This window comes from Pseudophryne corroboree, chromosome 3 (assembly GCF_028390025.1).
Source record: "Pseudophryne corroboree isolate aPseCor3 chromosome 3, aPseCor3.hap2, whole genome shotgun sequence".
NCBI classification, from domain to species: Eukaryota; Metazoa; Chordata; class Amphibia; order Anura; family Myobatrachidae; genus Pseudophryne; species Pseudophryne corroboree.
This window is the reverse complement of record NC_086446.1, coordinates 97,729,377-97,750,745: the sequence shown is the minus strand read 5'-3', so window position 1 is coordinate 97,750,745 and position 21,369 is coordinate 97,729,377. Positions and strand designations below refer to the sequence as shown.

The window sequence follows — 21,369 nt, the reverse complement described above, 5'->3', positions numbered from 1 at the left end:
CACTCAGTGGCCATAGATTCCACCACTGCCACTCAGTGGCCATAGATTCCACCTCTCCCACTCAGTGGCCATAGACTCCCACTCAGTGGCCACAGATTCCACCACTCCCACTCAGTGGCCACAGATTCCACCACTCCCACTCAGTGGCCACAGATTCCACCACTGCCACTCAGTGGCCACAGATTCCACCACTCCCACTCAGTGGCCACAGATTCCACCACTCCCACTCAGTGGCCACAGATTCCACCACTCCCACTCAGTGGCCATAGATTCGACCACTGCCACTCAGTGGCCATAGATTCCACCACTCCCACTCAGTGGCCACAGATTCCACCACTCCCACTCAGTGGCCACAGATTCCACCACTCCCACTCAGTGGCCACAGATTCCACCACTCCCACTCAGTGGCCACAGATTCCACCACTGCCACTCAGTGGCCATAGATTCGACCACTCCCACTCAGTGGCCATAGATTCCACCACTGCCACTCAGTGGCCATAGATTCCACCACTGCCACTCAGTGGCCACAGATTCCACCTCTCCCACTCAGTGGCCACAGATTCCACCTCTCCCACTCAGTGGCCACAGATTCGACCACTCCCACTCAGTGGCCATAGATTCCACCTCTCCCACTCAGTGGCCACAGATTCCACCTCTCCCACTCAGTGGCCACAGATTCCACCTCTCCCACTCAGTGGCCACAGATTCCACCTCTCCCACTCAGTGGCCACAGATTCCACCTCTCCCACTCAGTGGCCACAGATTCCACCTCTCCCACTCAGTGGCCACAGATTCCACCTCTCCCACTCAGTGGCCACAGATTCCACCTCTCCCACTCAGTGGCCACAGATTCCACCACTCCCACTCAGTGGCCACAGATTCCACCACTCCCACTCAGTGGCCACAGATTCCACCACTCCCACTCAGTGGCACGCCATTCTAGGACGCTACGTCACTACCAGGTGGACAGGGCTGGATTAAGCCTTGGGGGTGCCCGGGGCACTTAAAACGGTGGCAGATGGGGAAGTGTATTTTAGATTGTGAATACCTGCCAACATGACCCTTTCCAGGAGGGACAAAATGCTCTCTATATGGACTTCCCTCTTAATATATGATTGGCGTCACCTGTGTTGAACTATTTAATAGATAAGAAAGGTATTTCAACACAGGTAATTGCAATCATAACTTAAGATAGCATGTTATCCCTCCAGGACTGGGTCATGTTGGGAGGTATGGATTGTGTATATTAAATTTAACTCAGTGGTGTATATTAGATTTAAACTAATAGTTTAATAAGGCCTGAGTACTATTTATATTTCCACCTAATTGAGAGACAACTATTTTATAAAATGTTCTTGTAGTGGAACAAAGACTACTTAACTTAATATACAAATGGAAAAAAAATCTATAATTTACCTTGTCACATGCAAGAATAGCAACAGCAGTCTCTGTACTACTTACACACAGGGACAGGACTCAGGAGGACTGTGTATGTGTCTCTCTCTAGACCCTAGAGACAGATTACACAGGACTCAGACACCCAGTCGGGGAGGAGGAGAAGCTGGGATCCCTGTGTCATGTACAGCTCTCTCCACCCTCCTATCTCTCCTCTGGTCGGAAAGCTCAATCGGTAGCTCATAAAACCGGGTAAGCTAGCGATGTCAGTGTGCTCTGGCCGGGGGGCCCCCTAACAAAGGGGTGCTCGGGGTATATTATACCATGCCCCCCCCTCTTAATCTGGCTATGCAGGTGTAGCTGGGCCAGCAAGCATGTGTACTAGCTTGTCATATCTCACAGAGCTGATCTAAAGTGCAGCCATGGAAGAATTAATTCTCCTGAAGATTCTTTTATAGCATTGGGTTATTAAGTCACAGGTAGCTTCCAATTATAGGGGAAATAAAGGAGACACATCCTGTTATGAGGTCGGTGTTCTCCTCTCCACCGGGTTTCCTTCTGTTTCTGTGTTTTTTCTCCAATACGTTTAATTCCCCTCTAAGGTTTCCCCAGGTTATATTTTACTGCTATCCTGTAGGGGTCAGGTTCACATAGGTTACAAATGTTACATGTATTGTCTATAATGGCAGCACAATAAGAGTCTTCCATTTCACATTGGTTACTGCATTAGGTGATCTCTGTTTTATTAATTATGCTAGTTTTAACTTTGTTTTACATAGATCACCTGGGATAGTCTCTATCCAGAGGCCAATCACAGAGGCTCCGATATGGACAAGGACAGGAGTCACATGACTAAGAAGATATTAAAACTCACCTTGGAGATCATCTACCTGCTGACTGGAGAGGTGAGGGGTATGGTCATGGTAAATCTTACTCCTTCTATATAACCTAAGACTCACACTGAGCTTTACATGCACGCCAACGAGTTAAGGAAGTTTTCTGCATTCGCTCTGCACCAAACAGAATAGGACAGTCACTTCTGTACATGTGCTTATGCAGAAACCTGCCATGTGCGTCCATGAAGAGAGAGGTCTGTGCAACTCAGATCAAGAATCGGTCACTATGTTCTAAATACAATCCAGCAATGCTTCCCCTATAGGGCCTAATTCAGAGTTGATCGCAGCAGCAAATTTGTTAGCAGTTGGACAAAACCATGTGCACTGCAGGGTGGTGGTGGTGGTGGGCGCAGCTATAACATGTGCAGAGAGAGTTAGATTTGGGTGGGGTGTGTTCAATCTGCAATCTAAATTGCAGTTTAAAAATAAAGCAGCCAGTATTTACCCTGCACAGAAACAAAATAGCCCACCCAATTCTAACTCTCTCTGCACATGTTACATCTGCCCCCCCTGCAGTGCACATGGTTTTGCCCAACTGCTAACAATTTGCTGCTGCGATCAACTCTGAATTACCCCCATAGTGCCTTGCACGTAAGCTGGGTACACACGTGTACAATCGTCGGGACATTATTTAGTTTCCAGACTTGTTAATGAGACAACTTAAGAGTGTGTATACACCTTTGATCATGTTTTATCGGAAGAAAACTGGTCGCATCTGAAAATCGGGTTATACGTGAAGTTTTATATTCATCAGATGAGATGGTACACTGTCGGCCTAAAAGCGGAGTGTGTACACACTACTGACTGTCCTGGACGACCGTTCTTCCTATGTTCATCCAGAGGCAGCAGCGCCGCCTTTGTGGGCATACGTTATTAAATCTGTCATGTATTAAAACCCAAAGTGCGTGGCTTCAAACACCCAGTGCAGTGCAAAAACCGTGCTGGGGGCATGGGACTTTGGACTCTCTCCAAAAGGAGAAGGACCCCCATTACTCCCCATCCCCTCAGAGCCAAAAGGCCCATTGAGGGGAAAAATAGGCTCTTCAGGTCCCTCATTGTCGAGGCTCGGAGGGGCGCCTTGAATCCCCAAGCCCCGGAGACAAAAAGCCCTCTTAGATTTGCCCCTTTCTCCTCAGGGTTGGCCGACGCTTCCCCCTGGGGAACAAAATCTTTAGCTCTCCCCATACGAGAGAGCCTCAGAAGACTAGGGGAGACAGTGGCCTATAAGGGTCTACAAAACCCCACAAAAATGTGACACACTAACAAAAAAAACACCAAAAAGTGACGGGTGCAAAAAAGGTCAAACGACGTTAAAAAAATTAATATATAGATTAGCCCCAGCCAAAACGTAACCAACATTAGCACATGTAGTACTATCATGTGTTTATAAAGAATCCCCCTCTTCAGCCAGTCTTTTGTCGAGTATTTACACATCTTGCTTGCATTTTTTACTCATTGCTTGCAGTGCGGTCACCGTAACAACAATACAACAAGCACAACCTTTTTTTTTTCTGTTCAAACTCATGATGGAGGAGTTAACAGGACGCATTCTACATTACTGTAGATCAGTGATTTTCAACCTTTTTTAACTCGCGGCACACCAAACAATATTTTAAAATTGGAAAGGCACACCATCAGTTTCCCACGGGAAAAAAACACACACATCGGCCCTCAGAGTAAAAAATAATCCACACATACATTGGCCTACATAGAAAAAACAATCACATTGCCCCCACATAAATCATGTTGCTCCCTACATAAATCCTATTGCTCTCCACAAAAATCAATCACATTGCTCCCCACATAAATGAATCACATTGTTCACCCCATAAATCCTTTTGCTCCCCACAGGAGAAATAACATAACAAATATTAGCCCCCACCGGTCAGCTGTCCTCCTCCCTATCCCTCAGTGGCGGGGGTTGTTCATAGTGGAGTGCTACGAATACTGAGCAGCAGATGGTCGGGGAGGTGTGGATGTGGGTGGGCAGGGAAAGTTGTGGACTTTGTCAGGAACTGGAAGATGTGTATGCAGGCGGGTAAGCTGGCTGGGTGGTGAGACGATGCGGCCGTGACCTATGATGTCACACTGCCGCGTCTTCAATGCATCGGTCACACCTGGGGCACGACTGATCCTCTAAGAAGAGCCCGGGCCAACAGTTCACTCTGAAGGTGCAGGCAGTGACTATGACTCCGCGGCACACCTTGCAACTGGTGTGCCGCGGCACACTGGTTGAAAATGCCTGCTGTAGATGATAATGCAATACTTCAGTTCTCCAGTTTTCTTTCTGTATGTGTGTGTATGTGCTGCTTATCCAGCCCGTTTACAGCCCATTCTCCTAATTGTGTTTGCAATCTCTGCTGATGTCAGATGTAATCTGTAGAGTGTGTACAATCTTCTCATCCGAGATATTAGACAGATGGGGTAGGGGGATCACAAGTTAGGTTGTACAGGTGTGTGCACGGGTTGAGGTAGTGTTACCTGCGGGCCGCAGAATGCAGATAAGGGGGATGGCGAGCGCAACAAAACCCCTTGCCACGCTGCGTGCTTAGGTTCCATGCCCACTCTATGGCTGTCGTGGACACCCACAAGTGGGAACAGTCCCTGTTAGTCGGCATGCCGACTGTAGGGATTCCAAGCGTGCGGGATGTAGGGGTCGGCATTGTAACCGACTGTCTCCTGGCCGCCGATAACATAACTACATCCCATATGCACATGTCGGCACTATGATCGATACTTCTGAACGTAAGTGAAATCAAAAGTAAAATGTAATCAAAAGGTGTGTATCAAGCCTTACATGGGGCCTCATTCAGACCTGATGGCAGCAGCAAATTTGTTAGCTAATGGGTAAAACCATGTGCACTGCAGGGGGGGCAGATATAACATGTGCAGAGAGAGTTAGATTTGGGTGGGGTGTGTTCAAACTGAAATCTAAATTGCAGTGTAAAAATAAAGCAGCCAGTATTTACCCTGCACAGAAACAAAATAACCCACCCAAATCTAACTCTCTCTGCACATGTTATATCTGCCCCACCTGCGGTGCACATGGTTTTGCCCAACTGCTAACAAATTTGCTGCTGCGATCAGGTCTGAATTAGGCCCATGGTTGGATGGTCAAAGATACACTGATTAATGACTGTCTTCAATGTTATTACCCTATTTTGCACATGCACACAATACATTGTCAAATTAAAAACTAAAGGCCCGTACACACTGGTCGATATATCGTCCGTTCTCTTGAACGGCCGATATATCGCGGGACTGTCGGCCAGTGTGTACGGCCGATATGTCTGTGAACTCCGTCGTTCACAGACGTATCGCGTTGGCCGCGCAGCACAGCCGATGTCCAATATATCTACCGATATATTGACGCATCGCTGTGTGTGTACGGGGCGGTCGGCCGACCGCCCGTACACATGCTGCGGCGGCCGGCGGTGATTGACAGCTGAACTGGACGGGCATGTGTACACGCCCGCCCAGTTCATGACGTCAGTCCCCGACGGATCGGGCAGTGTGTATGCACAGCACACTGCCCGATCCGTCCATAGATATATCTGCAGAACAATTGATCTGCAGATATATCTATTAGTGTGTACCCACCTTAACAAATGGATAAGACACTGAAATCCTAAAATCTGCTGTCTTCAGCACATGCAAGACCTAGATGCATGGCACATAAATAGTATCTAAATGACTATCAATACAAATGTTACTTGGTCTGGTATTTTAAGAGGTACTGTAGGTATCCCCTGGATGCACTGTAATAAATGTCATTGTGGTGTTTCCTACCATGTTAAGACTTTTATATTCCTAGCTGTGCCTCTCAGTCTAACGTCATGTGGGCACAAACTGACATGAGATTATATGTGGTAGCACAGTGTTCAGTGAATCTTTTTTTTATTATTATTGTCTTTCAACATATTATAGGATTATGTACCATTAAAGAAGTCCAATGAGTGTAACACAAATAGCAGCTATCCCCGTGTATCAGGAGAATGGAGCAGTACCCAGAGCCCCGTCATGGATCCCCCACCTCACTCACTGATACATGGGAGAGACAATGAGCAGAAGATCCTGGAACTCACCAACAAGATCATTCAGCTGCTGACTGGAGAGGTGACTGCTGGGAATGGGGCGTTGTACAGTAACACCAGGGGAGGTGTCTGGGTGATGACTGGAGAGGTGACTGCTGGGAATGGGGCATTATACAGTAACACCAGGGGAGGTGTCTGGGTGATGACTGGAGAGGTTACTGCTGGGAATGGGGCATTATACAGTAACACCAGGGGAGGTGTCTGGGTGATGACTGGAGAGGTGACTGCTGGGAATGGGGCATTATACAGGAACACCAGGGGAGGTGTCTGGGTGATGACTGGAGAGGTGACTGCTGGGAATGGGGCATTATACAGTAACACCAGGGGAGGTGTCTGGGTGATGACTGGAGAGGTGACTGCTGGGAATGGGGCATTATACAGTAACACCAGGGGAGGTGTCTGGGTGATGACTGGAGAGGTGACTGCTGGGAATGGGGCATTATACAGTAACACCAGGGGAGGTGTCTGGGTGATGACTGGAGAGGTGACTGCTGGGAATGGGGCATTATACAGTAACACCAGGGGAGGTGTCTGGGTGATGACTGGAGAGTTGACTGCTGGGAATGGGGCATTATACAGTAACACCAGGGGAGGTGTCTGGGTGATGACTGGAGAGTTGACTGCTGGGAATAGGGCATTATACAGTAACACCAGGGGAGGTTTCTGGGTGATGACTGGAGAGGTGACTGCTGGGAATGGGACATTATACAGTAACACCAGGGGAGGTGTCTGGGTGATGACTGGAGAGGTGACTGCTGGGAATGGGACATTATACACCAGGGGAGGTGTCTGGGTGATGACTGTGTCATTGTGTGTGTCAGGTTCCTATAAGGTGTCAGGATGTCACTGTCTATCTCTCCACACAGGATATGGAATATTTGGACGATCAGAGGGATTTATACAAGGAAGTGAAGGTGGAGAATTACCGAACACCAAACTCAAAGGGTAAAGGAAAATTTGTCTGGAATATAATGGTATTGTATACTTTTAAAGCCTATTGAGGAAATATTTAGAAGTACAGTACAGTGTGGCATATTGGTGTGATTAATCCAGGAATGGATCTGACTGCCATAGGGGCACTGCCACAGGAGATGGAAAAACGTAGCAGTATCAGCTCCAAATTTTGGACAAAATTAGATCCTCCCCCAAACTATGCGCAGGTGTTGGCTTTGCCCCATGGAGCATAAATACTTGAATCTACTGCAATTTTGATGAAAGAGTTGACTTACAGGTACTTTGTAGCATCTTATTCCAATCACTATCCAAGGTCTGCCACCCATTTCTTTTTCTATATATTCTTGTATTTATAGATACAAACATCCAGTAAAGTGAAACATATTGATACAGAAATGAAGATAATAACACATTGTGGGCAAAATGCACTAAAGTTTTAAATCAAGCAACACATGAAAAAGAAAACACTATAGAAACCGACAAGAAGGGGGGCCTTGGAGACAAAAGAAGGAAGGTTGGTGGCAGGAGGGTAAGAGGAGGGGAGGGTCCCTAGGTCTTCAACAGGTCAATCACATAGCAAACACAGAAGCCTCTTGGTGGAGGAGAGGTCTTAAACCATTAAATACTTATATTTGGTACTTTTAAATTTCTGCCTCCCATTTCAACTGGTATCTGGTCACCATACTGGCGATTGGGATTCCGTCAGTCAGAATGCCGACGTTGGAATCCCGATACTGGTCAGAAGACTGGCGCCGGTACTCCGACATAGATCAAAATGCCGATGCCGGTATCCCGACTGTCTGCATCCCGACTGCTGGCATCCCAGTCGTAAGTATGCCAGGCCGGGTTACGATCAGGCTGTGTGTGTGTGTGTGGGGGTGGGGGTGGGGGGGTTGTTGAGTTTAGGCTGTGTGTGTGTGGGGGGGGGGGGTTAGGCTTAGGCTGCGGGGGAAGGTTAGGGTTAGGCTGCAAGGAGGGGGTGTTGGGTACCACCAGAGAGGGTTAGGGTTACAAGTGCTGCGGGGAGGGAGGGTTAGGTTTAGGCTGCAATGAGGGAGGGTTAGGAATAGGCACCACCAGGGACGGTTAGGGTTGGGGGGGAAGGTATGTATAGGTTGCGGGGGCGAGGGTTAGGGTTAGGCTGCCGGGAGGTAGAGTTATGGGGTTAGTGTTAGTATACTTCCTGAACAGGTGTCCTGCGCGTCGGGATGACGCTGTCTGTATTCTGACCACCGGCATCCCAAAAGCCGGGATTCTGATACCAGCCCATTTCAACCTGATGTCTTTTGTCACCAATAAGGGAATCATTTCTTTTAAAAGGAAATTTCTCTTACGTCCTAGAGGATGCTGGGGTCCACATTAGTACCATGGGGTATAGACGGTTCCACTAGGTGCCATGGGCACTTTAAGAGTTTAATAGTGTGGGCTGGCTCCTCCCTCTATGCCATTCCTACCAGACTCTGTTTAGAAAATGTGCACGGTGGAGCCGGTCACAGCCAGGGCAGCTCCTAGCGCTTTTCTAGTTTTATTATTTTATTAAGATGTTAGGCACAGGGAGGCTGCTCGCAACAGCCTCCCTGCTTTGTTGGACTTAGGGGGGGGAGTAGTGTCCAACCCTCTGAGGTTAATGGCCACTATCTCCGCTGACAGGACATTAAGCTCCTGAGGGTGATGATCGTTAGCCCCCGAGGCGACCGCTCACTCACGCAGCATGCTGCCACCCCCTAACAGAGCCAGAAGATTGCGGTGGGGAGTGTGTCACCGGCGACCCGACAAGCGGTGAACCGGTGTAAATGGCAGCATCAGGGTGGGAGCGCAGTACTGACACTGCGCTCCGGAAGGCTCAGCGGTACACACGGTGCGGTACTGTGAGGGGCGCCCTGAGCCAGCGCAGGTACCCTTGAAAACTGGTCACAATTGCTATCGGACGTTAGTTCTGCTGTTAGACACTATACCTCAGGCCAGTATAATCCTACAAAGTGCGGGAAGACGCGCCGTGTTTGGGGGCAGAGCTTCTCCTCAGAGTGGACCCAGCAGCTCACCAGCGCCATTTCCCTCCCTGCAGATCATCACTGAGAGACGCTGTCAGGGAGCGCTGACCCTCCACACGACTCCAGCTATCCTGTGCGGTACCAGGGGGTTGTAGAAGGAAGGGGGGGGGGGGGGGGGAGTGTTTAGTCACAACTGTGTAATCTATAAGGTTACACAGCGCCAGACACAGATACTGTATCTGCCTTCTGGGGCGCTGTGTGGGTGCTGGCTCCATTACTCTGTGTCTCTCTGAAGGTACTTGGGGGAAACTGTGTCTGACATTTTCCTGTGTGTGTGTGTGTGTGCAAATTCTCACATTACTATGTCCAGGGACTCTGTGTCTTGTGCGGCAGAATATGTATCTTCTCCAGAGGAATCCATTCCATGTACTCAGGAATGTAATATTTTTTCTCAGCCCTCCGAATCTGAGCCCCAGTGGGTGGCTTCTATTAAGGGAATGATATCCCAGATTTCTACTAGGATTGCGCATTATGAGACTGAATCACAGATTTTAAAACAATCTGTGGAGGTTTTGTCTGGTTCTGTTCCCCCTACCTCAAAATCCCCTTGTATATACCCAAAGAAACGTGCACTTGCTCAGATTTTGCAAGTCGACACGGACACTGACTCTGACGTGGCAGACGGTGATACGGATATGCGGGGGAGGTGAAGTGAGGCTTCCCTGGCAATAGGGGTGCAACTCATGATTGAGGCTATTAGGGATGTGTTACACATTACTGACAAACCACCTGAGCAGGTAGAGGAGGCTTACTTTACAGACAATAAGAAAGCTTCCCTGACCTTCCCTGCGTCTAAGGAATTAAACGCATTATTTGAAAAATCCTGGGAAAAGCCAAAGAAAAAATTCCAGATCCCAAAGAGGGTTCTTGTGGCTTTTCCTTTCCCTGAGGATGATAGGAAGAAAACCCACCTATAGTAGACGCTTCTGTATCTAGACTGTCTAAAAAGGTGGTTTTACCTGTTCCTGGGTCTACCGCTTTGAAAGAACCGGCAGACCGCAAGATTGAAACTATACACTGCTTCAGGAGTGGCGTTAAGGCCCTCTATTGCCTGTGCATGGATTTCTAAATCCATAGTAAAGTGGTCAGGCATATTACTAGAGGACTTAGATTCTATGGATAGAAGTGACATTGAATTGTTTTTACGTAGCATACAGGATTCTGCGGGTTTCATGGTGGAAGCCATGAAGGACCTGGGTCATCTGAATGCAAGGACATCTTCCATGGCTGTCTCCGCACACAGGGGATTCTGGCTGTGCCAATGGACGGCAGACGCGGAATCCAGGAGAAGTGTGGAGAACCTACCCTTCACAGGTCAGGCTCTCTTTGGGGAAGCATTAGATGCGTGGATCTCCACGGCAACCGCTGGTAAGTCAACCTTTCTTCCCTCAGCCACTCAGATGCCAAGGAAACCCTTTTCTACGTCCTCAATGCAGTCCTTTTGGGCCGCAAAAGCTAAAAAGTCCAAGCCGCCTACCACTTTCTTCACAGGTGGCCGGGCAAAATCCAAAAAACCTGCACACACAGGATCCCAGGAACAGAAGCCTGCCTCTGTTTCCTCAAAATCCACAGCATGACGGTGGACCTCACAGCCTGGAGAACGTGCAGTTGGGAGCGAGACTCGGACGTTTCAGTTACATCTGGGTGTTATCCGGACTGGATCCCTGGGTACAGGATATTGTGTCCCAGGGGTACAGACTGCAGTTTCAAGAGCTCCCCCTCACAGATTCTTCAAATCAGGCTTGCCGGCTTTGCTGACGGAAAGGGCTATCCTACAGGAAGCCATTAAAAAATTGGAAAGGCCAGATGTCATTGTTCCAGTTCCACCTCATCTGGAAAAGAAGGGTTACTATTCAAACCTATTTGTGGTACCGAAACCGGATGGTTCGGTCAGACTGATTTTTAACCTGATATTGTTAAACCCTTATCTGAAGGAATTCAAGATCAAAATGGAATCTCTGAGAGCGGTGATCTCCGGTCTGGAGGAGGGAGAGTTTCTGGTATCCCTGGATATCAGGGATGCGTACCTCCACATTCCGATTTGGCTGCCTCACCAGGCTTATCTCAGATATGCGCTGTTGGACTGTCACTATCCGTTCCAGGAACTGCCATTCGGCCTCTCCTCGGCACAGAGGGTGTTCACCAAGGTTATGGCAGAGATGATGGTTCTCCTCCGCAGGCAGGGATCGAATATAATTCCATACCTGGACGATCTGCTGATAAAGGCGTCCTCCAGGGAGAAGTTGTTGCAGAGCATTGCTCTCACGACTCGACTGCTCAGGGATCACGGATTGATCCTGAATCTTCCAAAGTCACATTTGGAGCCGACAAGGAGATTGTCTTTCCTAGGGATGATCCTTGACACGCAGGTGCAGAGGGTATTTCTACCAATGGAGAAAGTGTTGGTGATACAATTGATGGTCCGGGATGTTTTGAATCCTGCCCGGGTATCGGTCCATCAGTGCATTCGCCTTCTGGGGAAGATGGTTGCCACCTACGAGGCGCTACAGTATGGAAGATTTGCACGGTCCTTCCAACTGGATCTCCTAGACAAGTGGTCAGGTTCTCACCTACACATGCACCAGAGGATACGTCTGTCGCCGAAAGCCAGGATCTCACTCCTACGGTGGCTGCAACTGCCTCACCTTCTAGAGGGCCGCAGGTTCCGGGTTCAGAACTGGATCCTTCTAACCACGGATGCAAGTCTCAGAAGTTGGGGCGCAGTCACCCAAGGGGAAACCTTCCAAGGAAGGTGGTCAAGTCTGGAATCCATTCTTCCAATAAACATCCTAGACCTAAGAGCCGTGTACAACGGTCTTCTACAGGCGGCACACCTTCTGCAAGATCAGGCCATTCAGGTGCAGTCGGACAATGTAACGACTGTGGCCTACATAAACCGACAGGGCGGAACGAAGAGCAGAGCTGCGATGTCAGAGGTGTCAAGAATCCTCCTCTGGGCAGAAAAGCATGTTGTGGTGCTGTCCGCAATCTTCATTCCGGGAGTGGACAACTTTGAAGCGGACTTCCTCAGCAGGCATGATCTCCATCCAGTAGAGTGGGGCCTCCATCCGGAGGTCTTCACGGAGGTGACAAGTCTTTGGGGTGTACCTCAAATAGACATGATGGCCTTTCGTCTCAACAACAAGCTTCGGAGGTGCTGTTCCAGGTCACGAGACCCACAAGCAGCGGCGGTGGACGCCCTGGTAACTCAGTGGGTGTTCAAGTCAGTGTACGTGTTCCCTCCACTTCCATTCATCCCAAGGATTCTAAAACTAATAAAGAGAACAAGAGTTCAGGCAATCCTCATTGCTCCGGACTGCCCAAGAAGGACTTGGTACGCGGATCTTCTGGAGTTACTACTAGAAGACCTGAGGCCTCTTCCTCTTTGAGGGGACCTTCTGCAACAGGGGCCATTCGCTTATGAAGACTTACCACGGCTACGTTTGACAGCAGGGAGGTTGAACGCCAGATCCTAGCTCGGAAGGGCATTCCGAAAAAGGTTATTCCTACCCTGATACAGGCTAGGAAAGGAGTAACGTCTAAACATTACCATCGCATTTGGAAAAAGTATGTGTCTTGGTGTGAATCCAAGAAGTTTCCTATGGTGGAGTTTCAACTTGGACGGTTTCTCTTCCTGCAAGCAGGTGTGGATATGGGCCTGCGTTTGGGATCCCTGAAGGTCCAGATTTCAGCCTTATAAATTTTCTTCCAGAAACAACTGGCTTCCCTCCCTGAGGTTCAGACTTTCTTGAAAGGGGTTCTGCACATACAGCCTCCCTTTGTGCCGCTTACGGCACCCTGGGATCTTAACGTGGTATTGCACTTCCTGCAATCGGATTGGTTCAAGCCTCTCCAGGTGGCTGAGGTCCAGTTTCTCACGTGGAAGGCTGTCACTTTGTTGGCCTTGGCTTCTGCTAGACGCGTGTCGGAATTGGGTGCTTTGTCTTGTAAAAGCCCCTACTTAATCTTCCATGCAGATAGAGCGGAACTCCGGACGCGTCAGCACTTCCTTCCGAAGGTTATGTCGGCTTTTCATATCAACCAACCTATTGTGGTGACAGTGGCTACTGACACCTCAATTCCATCAAAGTCCATGGATGTTGTAAGGGCTCTGATGATCTTTGTGGCAACGACTGCTCATCACAGATAATCGGACTCTCTGTTTGTCCTGTATGATTCCAAGAAACTTGGGTCTCCTGCTTCTAAGCAGACGATTTCTCGCTGGATCAGGTTCAATATCCAGCATGCATATTCTACAGCAGAATTGCCGTGTCCTACATTGGTTAAGGCCCACTCTACTCGTAAGGTGGGTTCTTCCTGGGCGGCTACCCGGGGGGGTCTCGGCTTTACAACTTTGCCGAGCGGCTGCTTGGTCAGGATCGAACACATTTGCTAAGTTCTACAAGTTCGATACATTGGCCTCTGAGGACCTGAAGTTTGGTCAATCAGTTCTGCAGGAGCCTCCACGCTCTCCCTCCCAGTCTGGGTGATTTGGTACATCCCCATGGTACTAATGTCGACTCCAGCATCCTCTAGGATGTAAGAGAAAATAGTATTTTAATTACCTACCGGTAAATCCTTTTCTCGTAGTCCATAGAGGATGCTGGGCGCCCGCCCAGTGCTTCGTTATCCTGCTTAATTCAGTACTGCTTTGTTCTTGGTTTAGTACTGTTGTTACTTGGTTAAGTAATGTTGTTCAGCAATGCTGAGTTTGTAAGCTGGTTAGCTTGGTTTGCCTTGTATGTGTGAGCTGGTGTGAATCTCGCCACTTTCTGTGTAAATTCCTTCTCTCGAAGATGTCCGTCTCCTTGGGCACAGGTTCTAGCCGGAGTCTGGTAGGAGGGGCATAGAGGGAGGAGCCAGCCCACACTATCAAAGTCTTAAAGTGCCCATGGCTCCTAGTGGACCTGTCTATACCCCATGGTACTATTGTAGACCCCAGCATCCTCTACGGACTACGAGAAAAGGATTTACCGGTAGGTAATTAAAATCCTATTATTCCCCATAATACTAGATAACCACAAGATTAAATCTGAAACAGCGCTTACAGACTTAAAATATTCACTTTAATTAACAGATGGATTAAAAGTCACATGTTTAATGAAACTAAATATACAAAGAAAATGTAAATAGATTAAAAAAAGCAATTTAATTCACATCACATTAAAATAAAATTCATTAAAACCTCTTTCCTTTATTACTAGGGCTTGTACAATGGGGATGATTCAGAGTTGTTCGTAGCCCTGCAAAATTTTGCAGGGCTGCATCATGACCATAGACATGCGGGGGGACGCCCAGCACAGGGCTATCCCGCCCCGCATGTCAGTGCCGGTCCCCCACGCAGTGCAAAAGCATAGATACATACATACATACATACATACATACATATTGTGACAAGAACACTGGGATAGTGTTTGAGGGCAGGTATATTTGTCCCAGGTTCTTGTCTTACATGTTTTAGAAAATGTTAACTTCTAGGAAAAATGCTTTTTGTTTTGTCTGAACCTTTTCAGTTTGCTGTAAAAGCTGGGTAAAGGCTCTGAGAGAGAGATAAGACGAGTTCTAGACATTGGGCCCAGTTCGGGTCTTTGGCCTCACAGAGGGCTAATCAGGGTTTCAGCTGTGTAAGAGTGTTATAGTGCTTCTAACCTGATTAGTATAGGCAGACTGCCTGGGAAGGCTGCAGGATCTGTGTGTGAGAGACACGTTTTCTGATGCAAGTAAGCTATACAGTATGTACTGAAGAACTCTGTGTTTTGTTTAGTGACAGTTAGGAATATCTTATGTTTAGTTAGTGCCGGACAGGCAAGGTATTTTTATTTTGGGGTTTGTTTTATTTTCTGTTTCAATAAAACTGGCCGGGGTCAGTTGTACCAGAAACTGGACTTGTGTTGTTCCTCAGCTGCTGCATGCGGCCATATTCCCCAGGAAAAGGCGCCTTGCACCCCTACAGTGTTACAACTTGGTGGAGAATGCGAGCACACCGTTCTGCGCATAAGTGAAAGCAGCAGCTTTGTGAGGCCTGCAGAAAACGGTGGTTTATGCAGATACAGCCCAGTGTGAAGTTACTGAGACTCACCCCTGAGGGTTTGAAATATGTCCTGGGTGAAAGCAGCTACAAAGCCGCCTGAAAAATCTGTCGACATGGAGGATCTGCTTAAAGCCTTGCTGCAAGCTACAGCGGCTCAGCAGGAGGCCAACCGACAGCAGCAGGTGGCAATGGAGGAAAATAGGAGACAACAGCAGGTGGCAATGGAGGAAAATAGGAGACAACAGCAGGTGGCAATGGAGGAAAATTGGAGACTACAGCAGGAGGCCAACAGACAGCAGCAGGTGGCAATGGAGGAAAATAAGAGACAACAGCAGGCAGTTGTTGATGAACTTTACAGGCAACAGCGTCAGGATAGAGAGGCCTTAGCAGAAGTGGTGCAGAGACTTGCAGCTCGGGTTGGAGATGTGGCCGTCAGTGCTCCAACCAGCTCTAGTTCTATACGGGCCAGTCACTTCCTGCAGAAAATGACAGAGGCTGATGATGTGGAGGCCTATCTGACCACGTTTGAAAGGACTGCCGAGCGTGAGAACTGGCCGAAAGCACAGTGGGCCAGTCTGCTGGCACCTTTCCTGTCAGGTGAGCCCCAAAAAGCTTACTTTGATTTAAGCCCTGCTGAGGCTCGGGACTATGATAAACTAAAGACTGAGATCCTGACCCGCCTGGGAGTCACGCTGTCAGTACGAGCACAACGGGTGCACCGTTGGCTGTACGCCATGGAGAAGCCTCCGCGCTCCCAGATGCACGACCTTATTCAGCTAACAAAAAAATGGCTACAGCCAGAGACATTAACTGGTCCCCAGATGGTGGAAAGAGTCGTCATGGACCGCTACTTGAGATCTTTGCCCATGGTCCTGCGCAAGTGGGTGAGCCATGGAAACCCGGGTACTGCTGACCAATTAGTGGACATGGTAGAGAGGTATTTGGCAGCAGAGGAACTACTGATGACCACCCAGCAACCCATAGATCCTCGACAGCGCCCTTCAGTAAAGACTGGTAAGACTGTTCCGTGGGAAAACGTTGCTGGGCGGTTAAGAGAACGCAAGGCTGGAGAGACTGTAAACACTGGCCCTGGAAACAGGCCAATGGGGCTAGAACGGTCTATGCTGCCCAAACGGGTTGATAATCGTGTGATTAAATGTTTTAGGTGTGGTATGCCAGGTCATGTTATTGCCAATTGCCCAGTCACGCAAGAACCCATGCAATGTGATGCTGCCTTTGAATGTCGCAGAATGTCTTTCTTTGCTAGGTTAGCCTGTACTGTGGTACCTTCACCTGAGCTGGAAAAACAAATGTGTGATGTGTTCTTAGAGGGTAACCGGGTAGAGGCCTTGCTAGATTCAGGAAGTTTAGTTACCCTCGTGAAAGCTGGGTTAGTGAACCCCTTAAAGGTCCAGCAAATACCTATTGGGGTAACTTGCATACATGGGGATACCCAACATTATGCCACTGCTGAGGTGAATATAGAAACTTGTTGTGGGTCAGCAATAGTTAAAGTGGGACTGGTCCCTACCTTGGTGCATGAGGCCATAATAGGGAGGGATTTTCCTCATTTTTGGAAACTGTGGGAATCACGGTTATCTACAGATGTGAGAAGTAAAAAGCCAGTTGATAATACCGGTGATTTTATGGATGTACGTGGGTCTTCGGAACTTTCTGGCCCTTTGCCTTTTGCTAGTTTGGCTGGGGAAGTGACAGATGGGGAGTCCAGTGAGGACCCTCTTGCTGGGAACAGAGACATAGTAGTTAGAACGGAAAGCGTGCCTGACCTGGAGGTAAAGAAGGATCTGTTTGCGTCTGAACAGTTAAAGGATCCTACCTTAATAAAGGCTAGAGAGAATGTTAAGATTGTTAATGGGGAACCTGTGGTACCAGGTGACAGGGTTACGTATCCCCACATGGCCATCTGTAATGAGCTCTTGTACCACGTTGTCAAAAGGGGTGAGGATGTGGTGGAACAGTTGGTAGTTCCCCAGCCTTATCGGAGAACGGTACTAGATTTAGCTCATAGTCACGTTACCGCAGGACATTTAGGGGCAGAAAAAACCACTGAAAGAGTTTTACAAAGGTTCTTTTGGCCAGGGGTTTATAAAGAAGTGTCTGAATATTGTTCTTCCTGTCCTGAATGCCAGTATCATGCCCCTAGACCCCATTTCAGGAGCCCACTAGTTCCCATGCCTATTATAGAGGTCCCGTTTGACAGAATAGCCATGGATCTCGTGGGGCCCTTGTTAAAGTCTGCTCGGGGCCATCAGTATATCCTGGTAATTATGGACTATGCCACTCGATATCCTGAGGCTGTCCCTTTACGCACTATCACAACCAAGGCGATAGCTAGGGAGCTGGTGCAGGTATTTAGTAGAGTGGGAATACCAAAAGAAATTTTGACTGACCAAGGTACTCCATTTATGTCAAGGATCATGAAAGAATTTTGCAAGTTATTTAAGGTCACTCACCTCAGGACGTCCATCTACCATCCCCAAACTGACGGGTTGGTGGAAAGGTTTAATAAAACATTAAAAAGTATGTTAAAAAAGGTTGTTGAGAGAGATGGGAAAAACTGGGATTGTTTGTTGCCCTACTTGTTAATGGCCATCAGAGAAGTTCCTCAGTCCTCTACGGGGTTTTCTCCATTTGATTTGTTGTATGGTAGACACCCCAGAGGGCTGTTGGATATTGCCAAAGAGACGTGGGAAGGACAGCCCACTCCTTATAGAAGCGTTATTGAGCATGTAACACAAATGCAGGATAGGATTGCAGCCGTGGTACCTGTTGTCAGAGAGCACATGGAACAGGCCCAAAGTGCTCAACAGAGGGTCTATAACCGGAGTGCCAAGATACGGGAATTTGCTCCTGGAGATAGAGTTCTTGTTTTGGTACCCACTGTGGAAAGCAAATTCCTAGCTAAATGGCAGGGTCCATTTGAGATTAGGGAAAAAGTGAATGAGGTTAATTACAAAGTATACCAGCCGGGAAAGAGAAAACCCGAACAGATCTACCATGTTAACTTAATCAAACCCTGGAAAGATAGGTTGTCTCTGTCAGCGGAGCCTTGCCCTTCGGTGTCTTCACCCCGGTTGCTTCCCGCAGTGAAGGTGTCAGAGACATTATCAGCTGATCAGAACAATCAGGTTAAAGAATTTCTCATCCAAAATAGGGAGGTATTTTCAGAGCTGCCTGGCCGAACGACCATAATAAAACATGACATTGTCACAGAACCAGGGGTCAGGGTTAATTTAAAGCCATATAGGATTCCTGAAGCTCAGCGAGAAGCTATTTCTAAAGAAGTTAAAACCATGTTAGAACTTGGAGTCATAGAGGAGTCTAACAGTGAGTGGTCCAGTCCCATAGTGCTCATCCCGAAGCCCGACGGTAGCATACGCTTCTGTAATGACTTTCGTAAGTTAAATGAGGTGTCCAAGTTTGACGCATACCCCATGCCCCGTGTGGATGAGCTTGTAGAAAGGCTGGGAACAGCCAGGTTTCTCACCACATTGGACCTGACCAAAGGTTACTGGCAAATACCTTTATCTGATAGCGCCAAAGAAAAAACAGCCTTTTCGGTTCCGGAGGGGCTGTACCAGTATAAGATGTTACCCTTTGGGTTGCATGGGGCTCCAGCAACCTTTCAACGGGCGATGGATAAAATTTTGAGGCCCCATAGAAAATATGCAGCTGCCTATTTGGATGATGTGGTAATTCACAGTAAAGACTGGGGGTCCCATTTGGTTAAAGTACAAGCAGTACTGGACTCAATCAGAGAGGCAGGGTTAACTGCTAACCCAAAGAAGTGCTGCCTCGCAATGGAGGAGGTCAAATACTTGGGCTTCACCATAGGCAGAGGTCTGATTAGGCCCCAATTGAATAAAGTTGATGCTATTCAAAACTGGCCTCGTCCAGTGAATAAAAAACAGGTAAGGGCTTTTTTGGGAATTACTGGGTACTATAGACGGTTTATTCCCAATTTTGCGACCACAGCGGTGCCGTTGTCAGACCTTACCAAAGGGAAGCAGTCAAATGTGGTGAAATGGAACCCTGGTGCAGAAAAGGCGTTCCAAGCGTTAAAAGTGGCTTTGTGTTCACAACCGGTGTTGATAACACCAGATTTTTCAAAAGAATTTGTGGTACAGACAGATGCCTCAGAGTTAGGGATAGGTGCTGTGCTGTCCCAAACCAGAGATGGGGACGAACACCCTATCATTTATTTGAGTAGGAAACTCAATGAGCATGAAAAAAGGTATGCCATTGTGGAAAAGGAGGCTTTGGCCATTAAGTGGGCACTAGATACCTTGAGATATTACCTCTTGGGTAGACAATTCAGACTAGTGACGGATCATGCCCCTTTAAAATGGATGTATGTAAATAGAGGCAAGAATGCTCGGGTAACTAGATGGTTTCTAGCGTTGCAGGATTTTAAGTTTACTGTTGAACATAGACCGGGAACACAATTGGCCAACGCAGATGCATTGTCTCGCATCTTCTGTTTGGGGGCTACAAGTGTTCCGGCCCCTAGGTCGAAACAGGGGAGGGGGATATGTGACAAGAACACTGGGATAGTGTTTGAGGGCAGGTATATTTGTCCCAGGTTCTTGTCTTACATGTTTTAGAAAATGTTAACTTCTAGGAAAAATGCTTTTTGTTTTGTCTGAACCTTTTCAGTTTGCTGTAAAAGCTGGGTAAAGGCTCTGAGAGAGAGATAAGACGAGTTCTAGACATTGGGCCCAGTTCGGGTCTTTGGCCTCACAGAGGGCTAATCAGGGTTTCAGCTGTGTAAGAGTGTTATAGTGCTTCTAACCTGATTAGTATAGGCAGACTGCCTGGGAAGGCTGCAGGATCTGTGTGTGAGAGACACGTTTTCTGATGCAAGTAAGCTATACAGTATGTACTGAAGAACTCTGTGTTTTGTTTAGTGACAGTTAGGAATATCTTATGTTTAGTTAGTGCCGGACAGGCAAGGTATTTTTATTTTGGGGTTTGTTTTATTTTCTGTTTCAATAAAACTGGCCGGGGTCAGTTGTACCAGAAACTGGACTTGTGTTGTTCCTCAGCTGCTGCATGCGGCCATATTCCCCAGGAAAAGGCGCCTTGCACCCCTACAGTGTTACAATATATATATATATATATATATATATATAGTGTATGTATAAGTACTGCCTTCAATAACCTCTACAAGCAATGTACTCAGTCCCTGTGTGTGTTTCCTGCAGCTGGATCCAGTAATGGCAATACCCCAGAGAGGAGTCCTAGTTCCCCCTACTCACAGCACTGTACAGAGGAAGACAAGGACACCCCACAGGAATATAAGGTACATCGATATGAAATGCTTTGGTTGCCCAGACATGCAGCAACACGGCCATTTTCCTTGTTACATTGAGGGACACAATGGGTGGCTGTCGACGCTGCTGCCTCCTGGAAATGTGAGGACGAGTGATCTTGTTCTTACTTATGGAGAGCTGTATCAAACTGTCTAACAAGGACAGGTGGAGCAGTTGCCCTGTAATAACCAATTGCCTTCTAGCTATCATTTTATAGACTGTACTTGATACATGCAAGGTAGAATCTGATTGGTTGCCATTGGCAACGTCTCCACCTGTCCTCATTAGAAGCTTTGATGCATCTTTCCCCTAAGCTATTACAAGATAACTCTTCCTCCGCCAGGATTTAGGCCCCATGCTCTTGGCTTTTATTCATTTTAATGGCATCTGTCTTACTCATTTTATCCTTACCTTCTTTGCATTGCTCAGACTGTGAGAAGAAGGCAATATCTAATATGTCTCCCAGGTATCATTGAATTGCTGTGTATAATTCCAAGGGTCTCGCCCGCCACCCCCACCTTCCTGGGTGGTGGAGGCACCCCTGAGAATATATGATGGAGGCACACAGCAGCATATAATATACACCATGGCGCCACACGTGACCTCCTCAGCTCA

At 47.8% G+C, this 21,369-nt stretch overlaps 1 protein-coding gene across 1 annotated transcript in view; it reads left to right on the top strand.

Moving 5' to 3' along the window:
• Nucleotides 1-21,369, top strand: part of LOC135054874 (zinc finger protein 3-like) — an 80,010-nt gene that overhangs the window by 38,703 nt on the left and 19,938 nt on the right. The window contains exons 2-5 of the mRNA XM_063958293.1: nucleotides 2,175-2,300; nucleotides 6,219-6,407; nucleotides 7,252-7,330; nucleotides 20,647-20,744. Coding sequence (XP_063814363.1) covers nucleotides 2,175-2,300; nucleotides 6,219-6,407; nucleotides 7,252-7,330; nucleotides 20,647-20,744 — 492 coding nt within the window. The remainder of the gene's footprint in view (nucleotides 1-2,174; nucleotides 2,301-6,218; nucleotides 6,408-7,251; nucleotides 7,331-20,646; nucleotides 20,745-21,369) is intronic.